The sequence below is a fragment of the Notolabrus celidotus genome, chromosome 4 (assembly GCF_009762535.1).
Source record: "Notolabrus celidotus isolate fNotCel1 chromosome 4, fNotCel1.pri, whole genome shotgun sequence".
In the NCBI taxonomy this organism is placed as follows: Eukaryota; Metazoa; Chordata; class Actinopteri; order Labriformes; family Labridae; genus Notolabrus; species Notolabrus celidotus.
In genome coordinates this window covers 31845820-31866280 of record NC_048275.1, presented here as the reverse complement: position 1 = coordinate 31866280, position 20461 = coordinate 31845820, and the positions used below count along the sequence as shown (strand labels likewise).

At 41.3% G+C, this 20461-nt stretch overlaps 1 protein-coding gene across 1 annotated transcript in view; it reads left to right on the top strand.

Annotated features, from left to right (window-relative positions):
- The window catches only part of slc24a3 (solute carrier family 24 member 3), a 127554-nt gene that overhangs the window by 48993 nt on the left and 58100 nt on the right, over window positions 1-20461 (top strand). Inside the window, exon 8 of the mRNA XM_034682477.1 lies at window positions 1707-1832. Coding sequence (XP_034538368.1) covers window positions 1707-1832 — 126 coding nt within the window. The remainder of the gene's footprint in view (window positions 1-1706; window positions 1833-20461) is intronic.

Genomic DNA, 20461 nt, shown 5'->3' with positions numbered 1-20461 from the left:
CCAATGTTTTTCTGTAGTAATTACTGAATCAACAATTATCCCCCTCCTCTCCTCATCTATGTTGTCTTTATCGTCCTCTGAAAACCTCTGACCTGTTGACTCCAGGCCTGGCTCCGCTCATCATGACAATTTGTTGTTGTAGTTAAGTGAAAAACGATCTGGTGATAACATGAAGTGTTTTATTTTGAAAATCAACCGGGCGTTACATTGTTGTTTCGCTGCCTGACTTCCTGTTCCGCTCGATCTGCTCTGTGCTGATTGATGCATTGTGCTAGAAATAGAAGTCTTGCATCCCTGATCCAGAGGGCTCCATCACACAGGATCAGAGACGCAGCCGAAACGCAACAGAGCGCATCCAGTGGAAGTTAACGCATTGACTAGAATAGAAACCTATCAACTCTGGTGATGAACTGGACACGGATCCTGTGGAATTTGGACGTGAGTCAGTGTCCTTTCCTAGTCTACCCACTGTCCCACTCATCCAATACAGTCGGAAAAAGCCCAAAAATCATAAATAAGGTTAATTTTTTCAGCTTCGAATATTTACCAAACTGGGATCGTCACAACAGTAGACTTCTGCGTAGAAAAGAAATCATGCACAACATTAATACTCATCAGCTTTTTGGAAACTGTGGCATAAAAACAGTGAGTCGTCTGCAGAATAATTAGGAAAATGTCCTTTTCCATTTCCTGCACACCGTGCTGACACAGACAAAACCAAACAAACACTTAAGTAACAATGCTGATGAAGATGCAGAACAGTTGGATTTCTCTTATAACAAAGCACAAACTAACACCAACATGATGATAGTAATTAGAAACACAGTATTCCAAAGATTGAGGATATCTTTTTGGTTTCTCTTTTGTTTTGTTGCATATGAACAGAGCCGGGGACGGCATACACACACAAACAGACACTCATTAAATCTCAAGTGACGCTGAGTGTCAGAAGAAACTTTTGTTTATCTCCACAAAGCCTTTCAAAGCTCCTAACTGTGTTGTGATTGTCACAGCAGGCAGAACCCAAAGGACACAAAGCATTGTCTCAAGAATTTAAACGTTTGTCAGAGCACCTGCACGACTTTCTAGCTTGAGGGTATTTTTTTGTGTTCACAGTTATAAGCTAAACACACGAGCTGCAGTCATCACTCCAAAGCATCCTGCCCCAGCTTCCCGCTGCTTTATCCTCCTCTCTGTGACATCACTGTTTGAAAAATCGTCTACATTTTGATAAATATAGCCAAGGCCAGAGCTATTAATAGAAGCACCCTGCCATGCTCGTTACCTAAGTCAGGGTGTGTTGCATGGTGGGAGAGGAGATGGGTCAGAGGTGGGGAGCTCGAGGATACTGTGACCCAGATGACTGAGTTAGAGTGATCAGCCTCGTGGCGCTCGGCGTGCTGCTGTGCTTAAAAAGCTCCGGCAGGAACATGGTGACACATGATGCATATCGTGTGCTGTTGTTCTTCAAGGAGAGGGAAGATTTGGAGGGTGCAGGGTGGTCAATTTACATCAGAACCAAGAGTTTGTGCAACAGTCATTAGTCTTTCTATGCATGTAGAGACTACAATGTACAATACAAAATGCAGCTTTTTGAAGAATCCAAATGTGAATGAGTTTTTGAACTTCAAACCGTTTTAACCCGAACTTGAAACTGTTTTAACCCGTCCATCCTCCCTTTGTTTTTGTCTTTCTCTCACTCTCAGGATATGACATTTTCGGCTCCACGGTTGAGGAGGGGTCACGGTGGGAGAGTCGTCACCTTCTTCAGGAAATCTACGAGAATGAGTCCAAGCTCTACACTGAGCCGAAGAAGAACTGCACAGAGCCAGGTAAGGCCAGCTGAGAGGCTTCACCAGCTGCAGGAATAGACGGCACTGTTTGGAGGGTTTGAAAATCCTCATGTGTGTGTGTTTGAAAGAAAAGAAGAGGAATCAGAATCTGTGTTCTGCCTTTACTCGGCAGGATTCATTCTGTGGGATTGGCCGTGTGTGGAAGTGCTTTCATTTGTCATTATTTTAATGATTCTACAAAAGTAAAGATTACCGGATTATATTGGTTTTGAAAGGGAGGAATTATTCTCAAAAGAGGTCTCAGCATTTTACTTCTTTAGTATGGACTACTTCACAAGAACTCTAGCCCTCGGTAAGGCTTACAAAGTCTCCAGATTGAACACATTTGTTAATGAATGATTGTTTTATTGACTTCATATTTGATTGTTTATGTGGTGTGCATCACAGTCGTTGAAAAACTAACAACTTTAAAAAGACCGAATTATCAGGTTACTCCTGCACAGACATGCTGATATTTTTGACAAGTTCAAATTCAGGGTATTTGAGTTGGGGAGGGGGGATGACGACTTATTCAGCATCAGGACACTTAAGTGGGGAGTGTGATGAAGTTTTTCAGAGATAGGACGTAAGGGGTGTAAATGACGACTTTTCACAGACAGGGCTTAAGGGGGGTAAATGACAACTTTTATAGGGTTGGGCAGTAAGGGGGGTAAATGACGACCTATCAGGGTTGGGGTGAAAGGGGGGTAAATTATGATTTTTCAGGGTCAGAGCATAAGGTGGGTAAATGATGACTTTTTCAGGGTTGGGGCGTAAGGGGGGTAGATGACGACTTTTCCTAAGCCGTAGTCTAAGGGGGTATGACAATCTATTAAAGCGTTGTGACGTAAGGCCGGGGTGTTACGCCTGTTCAGGTTGGGGAGCTATGGGGTGAAATGACTTTTTCAGGGTGGGGGCGTAAGGGGGGTTAATGATGACTTTTTTACAGTCAGGGCGTTAGGGGGGAAACGACGACTTTCAGGGTCGGGGCGGTGCGTAAGGGTGGTAAATGACGACTTTCTCAGGTTGGGACATAAGGGGGTATAGACTTTTCTGACTATATACTATATATGACGACTATATACATACATAAATATATATATATATACTGTACATACATTTGAATATTAAGATTAACACTTATTGGTAAATTTGATGTATCACACACGCATTATCAAGTTAACACGAGGTAGAGATGGAGGAATAAATCTGAGGGCCAGAAAGGTGTCAATGTTTATTTCTGTCTTGGTGAAGGATGAGCAGGAAAATAATTTGAAAGAGTCTGTTGCTGATATCTAAACAACATTTTATAGACCTCACAGATAGATTTGGAAATAGTGGATTGCTCCATCTGGCTGGAGAGTGAGTCTTTGCCCCAAGTTGGACGATTCCAACATCTTGGTCTTGAAGGTGAGGTTAAAATAGATTACAAGATTGACGGATGTGTCGGTGCTGCATCAGCTGTTTTGTGTGTTATACTTGACTGTCAAGATGAAGAGGGAGCTGAGCCTGAAGGCAAAGCCAGTCAATCTATGCTCGAACCCTCACCTATGGTTAGAAGCTTTTGGTGGTGAATGCAAGAACGAGATTGAAGCAGCTGAAATGAGTTTCTTCTGAAAGGCAACAAGGCTCAGCCTCAGAGACGGGGTCTGGAGCTCAGACATCCGGAGGAAGCTGGGAGAAGAGTCGTTACTCAGCAGCAGCCAGTTGAGTTGGTCCCAGCGTTTGATTACAATGCCTCACATCCCCCTGAAGGAGCTCAGAAGGGGACGGATGAGGCCTGGAACCTTTTTGAAAATGGTTTATCATGCGCGGAACTCCACAGGGAAGTGTACTGAGCCCACTCACATTGTTATTGAGCAGTCAATGTCCCTTCTTTGTGTTTTAGAGAACAACAAATCTCAGCATCCTAAAGCTCCACACAAAAATGTAAATATTGTCATATTTATATTTTTGTCAGTCTTCTGGTTTTCAGACTTGCAGAGTAAGACTCCTGAAGGATGATAGAAACATCATGGCAGTAAAAAATAATCTATGACACCCCACTTCCACTTTCATCACCTTCACACGCACATACACACACTCAAGGCTCAGGAGATGTGGCTTCAGAGGAGCTGAAGTGAGGATGAAAAGTGAACAGCTCTCCCTCTGGTGAGGAGAGGCAAAGAAAGTGAGGTGGGGTGTTGACACGAGGATGAAAGCTGATGAAAAACACAAACTTCTCCCAGGTATAAATCCTCCCCGCTCTCCTTGAGCCTGAAAGCTGCCGGCGTCACTGTGTTTGAGTGTGTCCTCGTGCGTCTGCTCCTCGGTGTGTACCAAAAGCTCTCATGCCGTATGTTTGTTTTCTCTCTGGGCTTGTCTGTGTGAGTGTGTGCGTGTGCGTCTTTGTGTGTGTTTTCCCCGTGGCGCAGAGTGCAAGAGTGTTTTCCATGTGGAATCCTGGGGCTTTACAAGGCTGACGTCCTGCCAAGCACTCTCTTGATCTCATTGTAAACAGACCGCCCCCATCTAATGCACGCATACACACACACACACACACACACACACACACACACACACACACACACACACACACACACACATACACATACATACACACACACAGGCACAAACACGCACACACACGCACACACACACTCCACCCGCCTGCAGTTTGGGGATGCAAAGATTGTGCAGTGTGTCTGAATTTGTTTGGAGGAGTTATATTTAGACAGCGCATAGTTTATTGCCTCTCTCTGTTTAATTACACTTTGTCTCCTGAAACAATAATTACCTTAACACGGACTATTCCTGCTTTCTCGCTCAAACACGGGCCTTTATAACTCGCTCCTTACGCCTCTCTCTCTCTCTGTCTCTCTCTCTTTCTTTCCGTCTCTATTGTCCATCTGTTAAGCTTTGTCGTTCCCCTGGAGCGCTTACTGTCTCCTTCTTTTTGCTGTTTCTCTTCCTCTCTCTCCTTTAACCCCCTAGTTCAATTTCTAATCTCAGAGCATCTCTACCGTGCACGCAGCCAGAAAACATTTGGCACAGACACACCAAATAGATAGACACACGTACGTCTTTATGCGTGTCGCAGATATGATGCATTCACATGCTCATGTATGTAAATGTTTAATCTCATGCAGGAATTGTTAATCTAAGAAGAAGTGAGGATTTCAGGTGGAGTGGTTCACTGTAACTGTTTTATTTGTTACACCTCCTGCAAAATCTGACCCAACACTGACTGACACGTCTTGAAATAAAAGAGATCAGCTTCAGCTGGTTTCAGGTTGAATCCTGCTGCCAAAGATGGTTTAATATGAGGAGACGGACATTTGATATTCATAGTGAGGATAGCTTTAGTGGCCATTGTTGTGTTATCGCTCACAGCAACAGCTTGCTGGAAATGGCCTGGGTCCTATTTTAAGTGTCTTGTACTCGACAGCCTCACTGCAAATATGCAACAATGGAGCCTTAACACACGATGGCAAAATCCCCAAAATAACATTGCTCCTGGGCCAGCTGGGGTTGGTGATGCTGGATCCTCGTTTGTGAGAGATACTTCTGCATCACACCACATAGCTGAACATTTAATCAATCAATCTTTATTTATATAACGCAAAATCAACAAATCAACAAACGTTATCTCAAGACGCTTTTACAAACAGAGCAGGTCTAGATCTTACTCTATGTTATTATTAACAAAGATCCAACATCAAGACAGTATAAGACTCAGTCTTACCCCACCTTAATCCACCATGAGCATTTAGCTAGTTACAGCAGTGAAGACAAACTTCCTTTAACAGGCAGAAACCTCGAGCAGAACCAGAATCATGTTAGACAGCCATCCGCCTCGACCGAGTTGGGGTTATGAGTTTACTGTGATCACCTTGGGTCAGATCAGATGTAAAGTAAAGACTTAAGCTCCAGACATTTATCTAATGGTATATTATTATGTATTATAATGTAGGACTATCAGATTTAAGATATTTTTGTTTCCTTCTATCCATTCCATCAAAGCGGCAACCTCCGGTCTTAAAATATGCAGCCAAAGCGGAAGTGTTATAAACTGCAGTTCCTTGAGTGTCCACTTGAGGCTGGCTCTGGAAGTACCTGAAACCACATACACACCAATTCAAATAAGACGAACTTTACAGCAGAAATAAACATGTTTACAGTCTGGTATAAAAAACGAGTGTAGTCTGGATAGCTCATTTCACATTAACATCAGCACACACTGTACGGGGTGACGTTTTTGTAACGCAGCAATTTCAAAGATATTTAGATTGCAAGTTTTCCATTATGAGAGGCACAGCTGACTTGATTGACAGGCAGGAACACTGTAGCTGTTGGCTAGGAGGCTCAAAGCCCGCCTCTTTACCTCACACTAGCTCGACAGCAGTTAGGTTGAGTTCAGAATTTCCAATATGGCTCCCGCCAATGACTGGCTTCAAAACAGTGCTTCAGAAACAGATGGGTGATGTCACGGATACTATGTCCATCATTTATACAGTCTATGGTTGAAATCCATGATGAAGTTGGCAGGATGAAAAGCAAGTTGAGTAAAGAGGTGACATGATGTTACATTAAATGATATCAGTTCTGTTTAGAATGCATTGTTCTTTTATCCCTCCACCAAATAATATACGAGTCTGGAAAGTGAAACTGATAAAGAGCCTCCATAATAATATGAAAGAAAGATTAATGATCCCCTTCCTTATTCACGCCAGTCCCGTTGAAAGGACTTTGATTGACAGCTGAGGAGCAGTGCATAAACAAAAAGGAGGATCTGCAGATGATAAAATGTCAGTGATTGAATTAACTAATATCACTTTAGATGGTTCCTTAACTACGACTCAATTTGATCACCTCTGCAGTTAAACATTAACGCTGACAGCCTTCCTCTCCACATCTGAGACGCAGGCCGCGTCTGAGGTTAAACTCTCTCTCCGTTCTCACAGCTGCAGACGCAGCGCCGAGAAGAGTCTCCTCTAATCTGTCAGCAGAGATGTTTGTACGCATTCCTCCGCTGCTCACTGTCTCTGCAGCACTCTGTTTGTGCTGTAATTGGTCGGATCAATGGCACTTACTTCCCCCTCTCATCAGAGTACAGACAGCATCAACGTATCCATACTCACACACACACACACACACACACACACACACACACACACACACACACACACACACACACACACACACACACACACACACACACACACACACACACACAGGTAGACTCACAGGAGAACAAATGTACACAGACAGGATGCGACACCGGAGGCCATTCATAAACAAACACACACTGTTTGTGTTTGTCTTTTTAGCTCATGTTTGGCATGCCTGCAACTTTTTTTGGGTTATTTTCCATCCAGCTAAGGTCACACACACACACACACACACACACACACACACACACACACGCACACACACACACACACACACACACACACACACACACACACACACACACACACACACACACACACACACACACACACACAGACACACACAGCTGTGATTACACATTATAGCAGTGGAGTGTGTTGGATTAGAGATAATCATGTTTACAATAGCTGACTCCCTCCTCTCCGCTCATGCACCACAAACAATGACCTCTGTTTCATTACAATGTGTGTGTTTGTTTTCTGTAAGAGTGTGTGTGTGTGTGTGTGTGTGTGTGTGTGTGTGTGTGTGTGTGTGTGTGTGTGTATGTGTGTGTGTGTGATGGTAGCAGTGGCCTGTGTATGTCATTTTCCTCCATGACTCATATCTGTTCTCATTTTATTCAATCTCACCTCATCATAAAAAGCAGGGCAGAAGGATTGGGGCATCTGCAGAGAATGTGGTCCAGTGGGCTCTTCACTGAGACTGTCGATCACATTTCTGTCTCTCAGGTCTTAATCAAACGTAAATGAAGACTTGTCACGGTGTAATTATTCTCCTGTCGCACCAATTAAACAAATTAAGTGTTACACTCTTGTTCATTCTCCTTCACTCTGCTCTCTTAATCTGTTACAGCAGGAATTTAAAAAGCTAAATCATTAAAATTGTGTCACTTAAATCCCTGCATTTCACAGAATGAACACTGAAGCGGTTTTCTACCTTTAAGTCGTGGTTTCAGAACACGCTGGTGTAACAGTGACACATTTATTTGATTGTAAATCTAAAAGTCAAGGTCATAAGGTTCATTTCAGTGCACAAATTTGATCCCCAAATCAAGACACTCCTAGGATTTGCTTTACAGATTACATGATATGAACTTAAAAACAGTTTTGATCGAAAAATGATTTAATTTAAAGATGGAGTTAGGACCTTTATGAATTTCAATTAATTATCGTAATTCTTTAGTTCATTGTGATTGAAATATATGATTGTTTCACGGCCCTAACATCAGTGTTTCTGTGCTGGAAGTGTTGTGCAATATAGCTAACATCAATCACTGTTAGCATCCCCAAACAAAACAAAATCTTATTTCACATTTTAGGCTTCCTGAGGGGTTTACACTATGAAGAGGGATTTGTGGTCATCAAGGTAACTTCTGGGTTTTCAGTCCTACGATGGTGGTTCACTCCTTTCCAGGGTAGATCACCATGGTTACTTATGCTGAACTCCTAACCTGCTCCTGGGCAGTTTATGTTCAGGATCAGAGATTAGTTTGGAGAAAACTCCACCCACTTACCAATCAGCTCACTCTATCACAGAGCTCTGTGGGCTGATCTTGAGGGGAAATAGAGGGGCAGGACACTTTGTCTACCTGTTTGATTTTACATACAAAATCATCCTGACGTCATACTTAAACACAGTCTAAAAAAGGTTAGTCAGGGGTACATTTAATAGCCTACATTAAATATCAAACTGCGCATGCTATCACTTTGAGTCATGTTTTCGTTTTTATTAGTCCTTTTTTTTAAGTTCTATTTTTTGGGCTTTTACACCTTTATTTTATAGAGGAGAAGACAGTGGATGGTGTAGAAAACTGGGAGACAGTGGGGGAATGACATGCGGGAGAGAAGCCGCAGGCTGGATTCGAAACTTGGGCCACCTCCTAAATGGGCACGCATCTTAACCATTAGGCTAAGTCCGCGCCCTTTATTAGTCCTTTAACCACAGCGCTCAGTTTGATACTGTCAGGGATGCAGCTTAAATATTACGGCTAAAACTGTCCCACACGACACCAGATTAAATCAGGGAGAGAGATCACTGCCAGGGAATAAACAGAGTTATTATAGTCAGATCCATCTGCAATAATTATGGAAATAAGACGTAATTTGCGCATTCATTCTCAGCGTTTTTGTCTCATCTCTCAGTTCTTCCTTCATGTTTCAAACACAGCTGTGTTGATTTTAGTCTGGATTAAATATGCTGACTACTACTACAGGTCCATTGATAATCCATTACCCATGACACTTCTGCAAAATTTACCAGTCCCCCAAAGTATCAGCTCTTTTAATGTGTATGTGACCTTTAGTGTAAATACACCATGAGACCAAAACTTCCACTCTTACATCAGTTATATTTAAACATGTCAGTTTCATCATGAAAATAGGAGAACAGATTTTATCTCTTAGGATCAACTTCACTTTTGCACTGTCCTCAGATCAAGTTGTCATCCTTAACCCTTAAAGTCCTAGACGATTGTTGGGGCTGCCAGACTCTCCTGAATTTATTTTGAATATGCTGAATGAGACAAATGGTCAGACGTGTGGTATCAGCTGTAACTGAGTTATCAAAGTTTGTTGATAGGATTAGCAGTTCAAAAGTTATCAAACATTTAAGAACAAGTAGCCGCTGGCGCCTGTCTAGGTCTTTGAGGACTGCAGCTGCAGCAACTGCCATTAACAAAATGACAATGCCACAAATCAGTGTCTCTAGGGAGTATATTCATGTGTACATTTTGTGTAATAGACATAATATTATGTTGATAGTGCAAACAGTATTAAAAATATTTCATGAGCCAGGTATTTTAATGACACCCAATCTCATAGTCTAATTGGCATATAGTGCTGATGCTCCCAGAGGGCGTAACCTTTGTTCTGATTTGACCCCGCAGCACCGACTGCACACTCAACACATTTTGTCCCTAAAACTACGCTCATTGTTTGTTTGTTTTTTCTGTCAACACTTCCACATCATGGGCTCTAATGCCGTAGCAGAGGCTGCCTCTGAGGCTTTCTTTTATTTTGGGTAGCGCCAGTCTTGTGTCCTGCTGCAGATTTGTCCCATCTCTCAAATTGTTTTGTGAATTCTTTTAAGAACACAGGAGAAACCGCAGCCTTTACTCGCAGCACAGTTTGATAAACAGCATGTGTACTGCAGGTTTCTCTAACATGCAGCTAATTACCAACTTAATGGGTCTATTTTCCCTTTTTCCATTACTGCACACTGAGGCAAAGTGAACCTTAAAGGCAGAGCGAGTCTTTTTCAGAGACAGTTTTGGCAGAAAGCAGGAAGCTAAAATGTGTTCAAATTGAATTCCTGAAAGTATTCAGAGCCCTGGGAACTTGTCAAAAGCAATAAGATAAACACTGGGGAATGGTAGGACTTCAAACTTATACATATATCAGTCCATTAATTGTATTTAATGGGAAAAAATGACACATTTCCTTTGGCTGTCTTGCAAACAGTTTACAAAAGACAATTACTTATTTATTTTTCCAGCAGCAGAACAGATAATATGTCTGGGTTTGGGAAATGTAAGAATATTTCTGACTTTGTACCATTGAATATTTTATATTGAAAGTATTGTATGAAAAATGTAATTATTGGGAAACTAATATGCTCTTAGTTCTGTATAACTCTGTCAATCATTGCAGTGCAGGGTTGGTTGGTGCACTAATTTTGGTTCAGACTTTCTTCTTCTTCTAACCCTGCTTTCTTGTTTATTACTTGGCTGTGTTAAATTCTTTTTTTTTCTGATTGGTCAAACCCCATAAGAAAGGTGATTAATCCTCATTAACAAAACCAACACCAGGGACATTGCAGATATCAGATCAGATCATACCACACAAAGGAGTCCGGCACATTTCCCCTCTGCCTGTTGACACTGTGGCAAAAACATGACTGATAGTTAGGAAGGTGGAAAAGTGGAGCAAGGTCCTCTCCTGCAATCCAGGCAACAGCAGCAGAGGGGGTGAGAGCCTCTCTACGATGCTGAACGCTACAAGGTAACATGAACCATAAGTGGTCGTGATGATGGTAACAATGTCAAAGTGTTAAAGCTCTGAGACAAACACTATCCGCTTTGTATAGACGCCTTACTCAACCTCCCACGGTTCTAATTTGCATAACCCAATGAAATGTTGAAATAATTGAATTAAGTTTTTATATAATAAGGCAAAACAGAAAAAAAGCTGTAAATGCTGTGTTGTGTCTGCATGCTTCACGTCTGACCCTAAGGAAATGAAAACTGTACTTAATATCAACCAGAGTGATCAGTACTTACTGGATCAAATCTGATTTTAAACATCTTCTGCCACATTTTCAAAAGAGAAGTCTCTCCATCAGATTTTGTCAGACATCGCAGCCCACGCTGGCCCCACCTAGCTGCTGCTGTTTTGTGGCCTGTGGTGATGGCAGGGCAAGAGAACAAACAGGTTGTGAAAGGCAGGCGGGTCACATATCCCCATGTGTGAGGAACCCCGTGGATCCAGCCCTGAGCACAGACCGTGGGTGAAGGCAGGAGAGGGGGCATGGTGCTAGCTCCATGTAGGGAGGAGGCTCGTGTATTGATGTGAGGACGATTACATGTGCTTGTCCTCATGAGGGTGTGTATGTGAGTCTACCTTTGTGTGTGTGTGTGTGTGTGTGTGTGTGTGTGTGTGTGTGTGTGTGTGTGTGTGTGTGTGTGTGTGTGTGTGTGTTTGTGATTATATGAGTATGTTTACCAAGCCTTCCCCTCCTTGCCCGTGGTCCATCTGTCACTCCAAGAAAGCTCACTCTGAGTTTCAAAGACTGTGGGCCAGCTGGGAGGGTGTGTGTGTGTGTTGTGTTTTTGTTTGTGTGTGTGCGTTGGCGGTGGAGGGGTGGCCTGATCTTTGTCACTTCACATCACATCATTTCCTGTTAAGGAATCCCACCAGCACGAAATAATCCAATGTTTGAGACAGGAAAGGAGAGACACATTACTAAGGAGAATAAAAATGGTGAATTTGCTGTTATACAATACTTTCCTCAACCCAACCCTTCACAGGGTTTCAAACAGGGCGAAAACAAGAAACAGAAAAACAAAGATGGACCAAATTCCATTCAAAGGAAGGTAATTCCTCTAAAAGCCACTCATGCAGTTTTCAACTGAGTCTGACATCCAACAGAGTCTTCTTTGTGTGATTTGTGTTTAGGTAAGAACAAAATGTATGAACTCTCAAGAGCATACTTAAACACATTCAGAACAGTTGTGGCAGTGAGAGTAACCTATGTATTATTCAATTCCACTGTATTATTTATTACCATCTATGACACCATCATCTTAGAGGTAGGCGAAATGGCAAAAATATCATGTCGTGATTTTGGATGGCAGAATCCCAATCTTGATTTTATCACTTTTTCATGTTTATTTTCCAAGATTTTTTGCAAGTTACTGACCCGTACATCCAAACTCATTTCACTATTTAAAAAATAGAGTCCTTTAAGGTAAAAATAATAATAGACAATTTAACAAATACTTTTTTGAACAGATTTAACCTTTGTTAAATTTGGCCAACTCATGCTAAGTACAACTGACATTAAGCAACAATGTTGACATGGATAAAACTTCAGGTACACTCAGCCTCAGACTGTTTTTGTATAAATTATAAATTAACATATAGGTTTGACAAGGTACAATAACAACACTCATGTAAAGTACACTTGTTGAAGAACAGCTAGCTTATCAAGCTAGCATATCAGCTCTATTTAACTTTCTAATGTGATTTTAAGCGACATCATGCGTATTGTAATCTAATGATATCAATGTTGGTATAAGGGTAGCGTAACTCAAACCAAAAAGAGATACAGGAATCAACAAGTAATCAAGCCTGACACCAAGCCTATATCACCATACACCACAGAACCCATATCATTGTTGTTGTTTTTTAGATTAGACTCTGCCTGTGCGTTAACCATCTTTGCAGTGCGCTTCTTGGGTGTAATCTGACACTGAGTCACACAGAGTTTGCTTCTGTGCAAATGAATGGATGTACTGCTTATCACAGAACATTTAGAATGATTAGTATTTTCACACTTAGCATGGGTAGCTTGTTTATGCAGTTGAGTCACTTAATGTGGTTTGTTTAGCCCGTAGCCTGCATCAGAGTGCTCAGTCTGTACATTACAAATGACATCAACAAGTGTACTGCAGCAGATGTACCAATACTACGATTTGTCCCTCATGATCTATTTTCGTCATATTGCTCACCCCCACATGATCAACATTTTTTCACCTTTTGTTCAAAGAAAGCAATGTTTGGTCTAATCTGCAAAATGATAAGTTCGGGATGCAAAATTTACGGTAATGTTCTAGATTATTATTTTGACTATTGAACAGAAAGCACTTATTCACAACAATTAGGACCGACCTCAGCTCACGGTGTTTTATATGATAAATCTGTCACATTAATTAAATGTGCTGTCATATCAAATTAGTTCTGCTTCTGGCATTTTTCCCTTCAGATTTCAGATTACACTATTTTTTCTCTTCATCTGTGCATCCTTTTCTGAAAATAACGTTCTCTGAACCAGTGACATCAAATATCTGTTTGTGATATATAGTTTTTATTCAGTATGTATGATACTAAACACTAAGATATACAGTATCAGTATATTTATTTTTGATCCCTCTCAGAAGCACTTCTTCCACTTGAAAACTTCTGCTGTATTTCTAAGGCCTCTTCGATGTTCGCACTCCTTAATGTTTTTCTGAAGTAGCTTGTTCACACATCACTCTCAGTGAAGTGTTCTCTGTCAGACAAAGGGAGTGTGAGCACTGGAAGATACTGAAAAAGCCACAGTGTAATTTTTATAACATGATAGTGGATGAAGCAACAGAGACTGCACCATGATGACAGTTTTTGTACATATCAATACTAAGCATTTACAGGGTTTCTACGACTGTGGTTGTTTTTTTCTTAACTAACGTTATATTCCTTAACATTTCCTGTTGTCCTCTCACATCGCCTCACTGTGGCTTCATGTGGATATTTTACTGGGGGTTGGCAGGGAAAAATGTGGGTAAAGTTTGGATGAAAATTTGGGCTGTTTGCGTTCACACATGCTGCTCTCCCAGGTCTAGTGTACAATCATCAATTCATCAATTTACTCTAGTGCCGCTTTTGTGCAACATGGCAGCTGTAACCCAGCCATATCATAATTATACATGAAGAGCTTACAGCGGTATGTGATCCTCTTGAAGTATCAATTTGAAAAATAAAATGAATTGGAAACTTCCTTTCAGACAAAACTGCTCAATAACATGATGTAACTGCATGATCGGCTTGAATTTGGGACCTACTGCTGTGTTTTTATGCATAATCTGCCACTGCTCTTACTTTACCCACACCCACACACAAATTCAACCTCACACATACATGGAGATTTAGGCTTAACGTAATATTGTTCGGCTGTTTTATGTTGACAGAAACTACACACTAGATGTCAGATTTCACCAGTATCTGAGTTGCGCCTTTTACAGCAGTGCTTTCTTAGTTTTGATCATGGATGAACATTTTAGCAGATCTTGGTTTGAAGCAGGAGTAGTCTGGAGCCAGGCTGTACAGCACAAAGAGCTGTGAATGTGTCAACGTAATGTTAAATAGCCATTGAAGACTGTCTGTGACTTTTGGTTGTGTATTATGCTCTTTGCAAATCCAAATACAGGAATTGAGGCATACTGTAGAAATCTTTGTATACTCTTGTAACACTGACTCCCAGGCAAGAGAAGCTTTTATGTTCTAGTTTGAAAGGAATGCTCCTGTAATCAATAGACATTGTCAATTGATTGATTGGAAAGAGCACACTTTGATAGTCTCCCAAACTGTTCAAGAGTAGGAAAGAGCTTAATGATTGATTCTGTCGGGTAAGTTATAGACAGCATTTAGTCATCTGTGTATAGCGACGCCGTATGCATGATCTGGTTCCTAATGATTCCTGTAATGCTATGCTGCTTTCTCAGGGTCCTGACATTATTTAGTGACATCCCTGTGGAAAGAAAGGACAATTTGAGGACATCTAGAAGCTGAAATCTGAAATGATACTTTATGTGTAGAGGTAGGAATGTTTTTGAATACACAGTGGTGAGCCATGATAGCTGCTTGTGTTTATTTACAGGCTCTAAGGCACTTTGATATACAATACAAAATGAACTGCCAGCTAACAGGTCAGCTCATCTGGTTTGATCCGGTTTGGATCTGCACTTTGTCTCAGTGTTTGTAAAAAATGCTGTAACCACCTTTGATGCCTCTGAGGTCAAGAACTCTGAAGCTTTATCACCTTTTAGAAAATTAGCTGTTTAATCAATCAATCAATCAATCAATCAATCAATCAATCAATCAATCAATCAATCAATCAATCAATCAATCAATCAATCAATCAATCATTATTTATACAGCGTAAAATCACAACAAATGTTATCTCAAGATGCCTTACATACAAAGCAGGTCTAGACCGTACTCTATTTTATATTATTAACAAAGACCCAACATCAAGACAGGATAAGATCCATTTCACTTTTACAAAGTTGGAGACACATTTACACTTTGGAAAACATTTTTACATCTTATAAAACAAAATTGCAAAATCAGAAACACTTTTTCAAGCGGTGAGACAATTTTACAAGTGACGGAACATTTTTACCAGTCCTGAAACAAAATTACAAACAGCAGATTCTGATGGAAAAGGAACAACTTTCAAAAAGGAACAATTTTCAAAATAAAAGACGTCTGTAATATGAAAATGTGGAACAGCCACAGATATATCTGATTTGGAATTTCAAAATAAAAACCTTTAGAAATTTAGCATATTTATTTTGAAATTCCTGATCAGATAGAACTACGTACAACATCTTAAGTTGAACATTTTCTGGAGGCTTTGACTCCACAGGTTTTAACATGCCCGATGATTTTATCAGAAACGGCTGAGCCCACTGAAGAAAGTTTTATTTAATTGATTTCATTAATAATTTTTCTTCCAAGTATTATAATATGGTGAAAATGTTGGCCATACTGCATTGGTAAAGCCATATTACAACAACCTTCCTTTAACGTTGCAGTTTTTCTTTCCTTCTTTAAAATGCATGAAAAAAACATTACATTAATTATACCGCACATATGTGCTTGTTTTTAGCCTTCGACTGTAGAAATCCTGATGTGTTGAGATATTGCTGAGACACAAGTTTGTAAGTTCATCATTTACTATAACTTAAACTGGGCTGTATATTATTGCAGTATTGATGTTCTCCAACCCTGCCTCGCCATTTATATCCTCCCTTAGTGCAATAAAATAGAAATTAGCTTGTGAATTGATGTAATTCTCTTTGACATTTATTGACATGACACAATCAGTAACAATTTTAAATGGCAGCATGTCGGTCAGAGCCTTCGTTCTGACTGATGAGTGACAGCAGTGATGGATGTCCACAGGCTGAAGAAGTGCTGCATTTAGAAAATACTTCAAGGTTGCAGAAATAAAAATGTTACTTATCACTTTGATGTGAAACCAACAGGGATTTAATTGATGGTCTTTTTTTTTTTAAACAAAGCTAATAAATCCCTGTCCACACACACACACCTGTTAAATGTACACACACCCCAGTAGCCTATGTGTGATGTTTTTCCTCCTCTGAGGAGGAGAATCTATGGTAATTGACTGTGGATGTGTTTGAAGAAGACATCTCATTGTTTGAAAAAGATAAATGTCTTCGTATGGAGCCCCCTGGGACGCTCTTCATCCTCGTCCGTTGAATTCATCCCCCGGGTCTATCCTTAACGCCAAACCTGCACATGCAAACACTATTGAGTGGTAGAGATTTTTTTATCAGTGTGTAATCCTCTGAGGAAATTACCGCAGAGGTGAATGTCCCCTGTGACTTTGATCACTTATTAGTGACCATAGACAAACGTTCAGCTGCAGGATGACCTTTGACCTTCCTGGTTTTCACTGCAGGTGCTGAGAGAAAGAACACAGAGCTGTTATGTGATGTTGATCGTCACTCAATCAGTGTAATAAGTCTTCCCATAAGGTTTGTAATTAAAGGAGAATCCCTCTGCACCCAGCAGGGGGCTGATGGTTTGAATCCTGGATTTAGACTTATCATTATTACTGCTAGTGTGCAGCTTAGCATTGCCCAGCTTCAAACTTGTCCAGTTAGCCAGAATAAGTAACAACAGGGACACACGCCGCTCTAATTAAAAACCACATTATTCTCCACAGACTCTAAAACAGAGCGGAATTCCCCTTTAACACCAGGAATGTATTACAGACCTACCAGATGCCTTCACAGCTCCCACAGATCTGCAGCCAGCGCAAACAAACTCTCAGGAGAGAGCAGAAACATGGCACCCACACTCTAACCTGGCCAAAGAGTGTGTGTGCGTGTGTGTGTGTGTGTGTGTGTGTGTGTGTGTGTGTGTGTGTGTGCATGTGTGTGTGTGTGTGTGTGTGTGTGTGTGTGTGTGCATGTGTGTGTGTGTGTAATCGAGGTGCTCCCTTTAGGTCCATTCTGCAGCTCAGGCAAATCAGCAATTTTTCACTGGTGGGAATAAACCCTCCTCCCCCGCTGCCATGGCAACCAGTGAACTGTGCGACCTGCCAGTGGATTTTGTGAGTAAATGTGTGTGTGTGTGTGTGTGCTCATGCAGTTGTGTGTTTTACAAAAGGGAAGAATTAGCTGGAAGAGGACACACACCATGTCCAAATCGTAATTCAATACTGCAGCTTTTCTAATCTCTCTCCCCGTGCATGACAGCTCCGTACCTGGAAACACCTTCCTCTCCTCTCTGCCTCATCTCTCCCTCTCTCTCTCTCCCTCTCTCTCTATCTCTGCACCACGGTTGAAAGCTCACTGCCAGTAAGGGTGCACTGTGCCAGTTGTTGGCATACCAGAGGCCTTGCAGCACTTCTTGGCTGTCTCTGGTGACTCTGCGTGCCGCTCTGCATTCCTGGGCTCTGCGGGGGATGTTTACATTTCAGAACTCTCCTGGTGGAAACTAAAGAGCCCGGGCTGACAGAAACGAGTCAGAGGGTTCAGGAACAAAGGGAGACTGGGACGTGGGAGCTAGAAAGCAGAGAAGAAGAAGAGAAAGATTGTGTCAGGGAGATTTGACTGAATGTTTAGATTTTCTGCTCAGTCACTTGAATTTCAAAAAGAAAGTGAACCGTCTGAAAGTGAAACTTGTTGAAGCGACTACATGGATTGTGTTTACAGATTTTGACTCTGGTTCATTCAGTTATAGTTTATAAAATACCTTGCAACAAACCAATCATCTGCCATTTAGGCTTGAAAATACAACTTGGGGAAAGGAAAGAAGACCCTGCTGCTGCTGCTGCTGTATTATTGTACATATTTATTCGAGGTGCAACGGACCACAAACCTCACATTTGACATCGTTTCACGGTTTGGATCAATCGATCATATTTCAAATCAACAAAAACAGGGAAAAGGTTATTCATGATGTCACATTTACTCTCATCAGCAAGCCATGACTGTGACAGTGATTCATAATGGTCCTCCAAGCATCTTTAAGCTGCAGTCAGACAGTCTCAGCTACAAACATTATTATAAGGCCTGGGTGGTAATACAGTAATAAGGTATCAGGTATCAGCTTGACTACAGTCAAAAAACTTCTGTGCATGACGTCTAATAAATGCCTAAATATGTAGTGTTACCGCCAAATTCCACCAGACGTCACAGCATTGATCTGAAAGGTTTCTATTCAAGTCAAAGTGATAACTTCCACTGGATCTGGCACGTCATTCTCAACAGAGCAGATGGAGCGGAACAGGAAGTCAGGCACCAAAACAAAATTAAAAAACCCAGTTAATTTTCAGAATGAAACTCTGTGTTATCACCAGATCATATTTCACTTAACTACAACAACCATCCGTCATGATGAGCGGAGCCAAGCCTGGAGTCAACAGGTCCGAGGTTTTCAGAGGACAATAAAGACAACATGGACGAGGAGAGGAGGAGGATATTCATTAATGCAGTAATCACCGCAGGGAAACCTCGGCCACATGACTCAAGCGTCCTACTCTTACGAAAATGCAGCCAATGGGTGTTGACGGACAAGATAGCCTGGAGCCGGAAATGGTGGAAGTCTTATGTTAGTCCAGCTCCTCTGCTTGTGTGGTTGTGCTTTTACTTTATCTCTGTGATAGTCTGATGTTGCTCTGAAGTGTTGATTCAGGAGCTGACAGTAGACTGAGATTATGGATGAGAGTTGTCATGTCATAGCTGACAGTCAGATGGGGGATAAGGAAAGTAAAAATGGAGTGCCGCTCACCAAGTCCCCCAAAACATACAACCTCTGCATTTGACAACATTTTGATTCCAACCAGATGACAGGGAAGAAACATACACTGTATAGTAAATGGATGTATTATCCGTGTCATCACCCATCTGTTTATGAAGTGCTGTTTTGAAGCCTCTTGTAGAACTCAACCAAACTTCTTCTAAGCTAGTTTGAGATAAAGAGGCGGGGTCTTAGCCTTTTCGCTAGCAGCTGTTGAGCGTGGCTTAGCTGAGAATGTTGCTAACTGCTACTTTAATATCAAACTGCAGACTAAACTTTCTATTCTGTTCAGCTACTTATGCAATAAATGACACAAGCTAACACAATAAACAGACAGTGCGTTCAATAAATCTGAGTACAGCAGTCTGTAATATAAAAAGATGTGTTGTTTCAAAAACGGTATCTGTGTTAACCTCGTCGACCTCGACCTTAGTGGATGATTGTTACAAAGATTTTCATTTCTAGAGCAGATTTTTTTCCACTTGACACTAATGATACAATCCCACTGAGTGAAGCATCTCGGTTTCCACCAGGACTTCTTTGTGAGACTCCATCTCCTTCTGTGCATCTTAAGATAAAACCTTAAATCCTACTCCGTAGCTTGTGTTCCATCCTCTGTAATTTGTAGCTCCACCCTCGCTTCTGTGAGACAAAAGCTAATATTTGCAGAACCCTGATTGACCTCTTTTCACTTGTCAGTGCGCATGAGACCACGGAGAGGAGACTGAAGCAGACAGAGGGGCAGGGTTAAGACAATAAAAAGGTCACTAGAGCGCAGAACATTCCATTTCATGTAGAGCAGCCTGCATGTCACAGTACTTCAGTTTCTACATTAGGAGGGTGACCCCGAACCCCCTTTAACATTTAACATTTAATCTATCATAATGACACACAACAGGACACTTCACTGCATGTCTTCAAACACAGAGGTGTTAGAGGGACTTTTTTAATCTTCGTTTTGATTTGTTCATTGATGGATATTTTTCAGCAGGGTCCTCCTCACCTATCCTCAACTTTACTTTCCCCAACTTTACTTTCCTCTTATTGTCCTTTCAACTTTTTCCTTTGTCTCCTCTCCTCTCTTCTCATCCCTTTACTATACTCTTATCTCCTTTCCTCTCCTCTCCTAACCCCTGCTCGCCTATCCTCAACTCTTTAATCTTC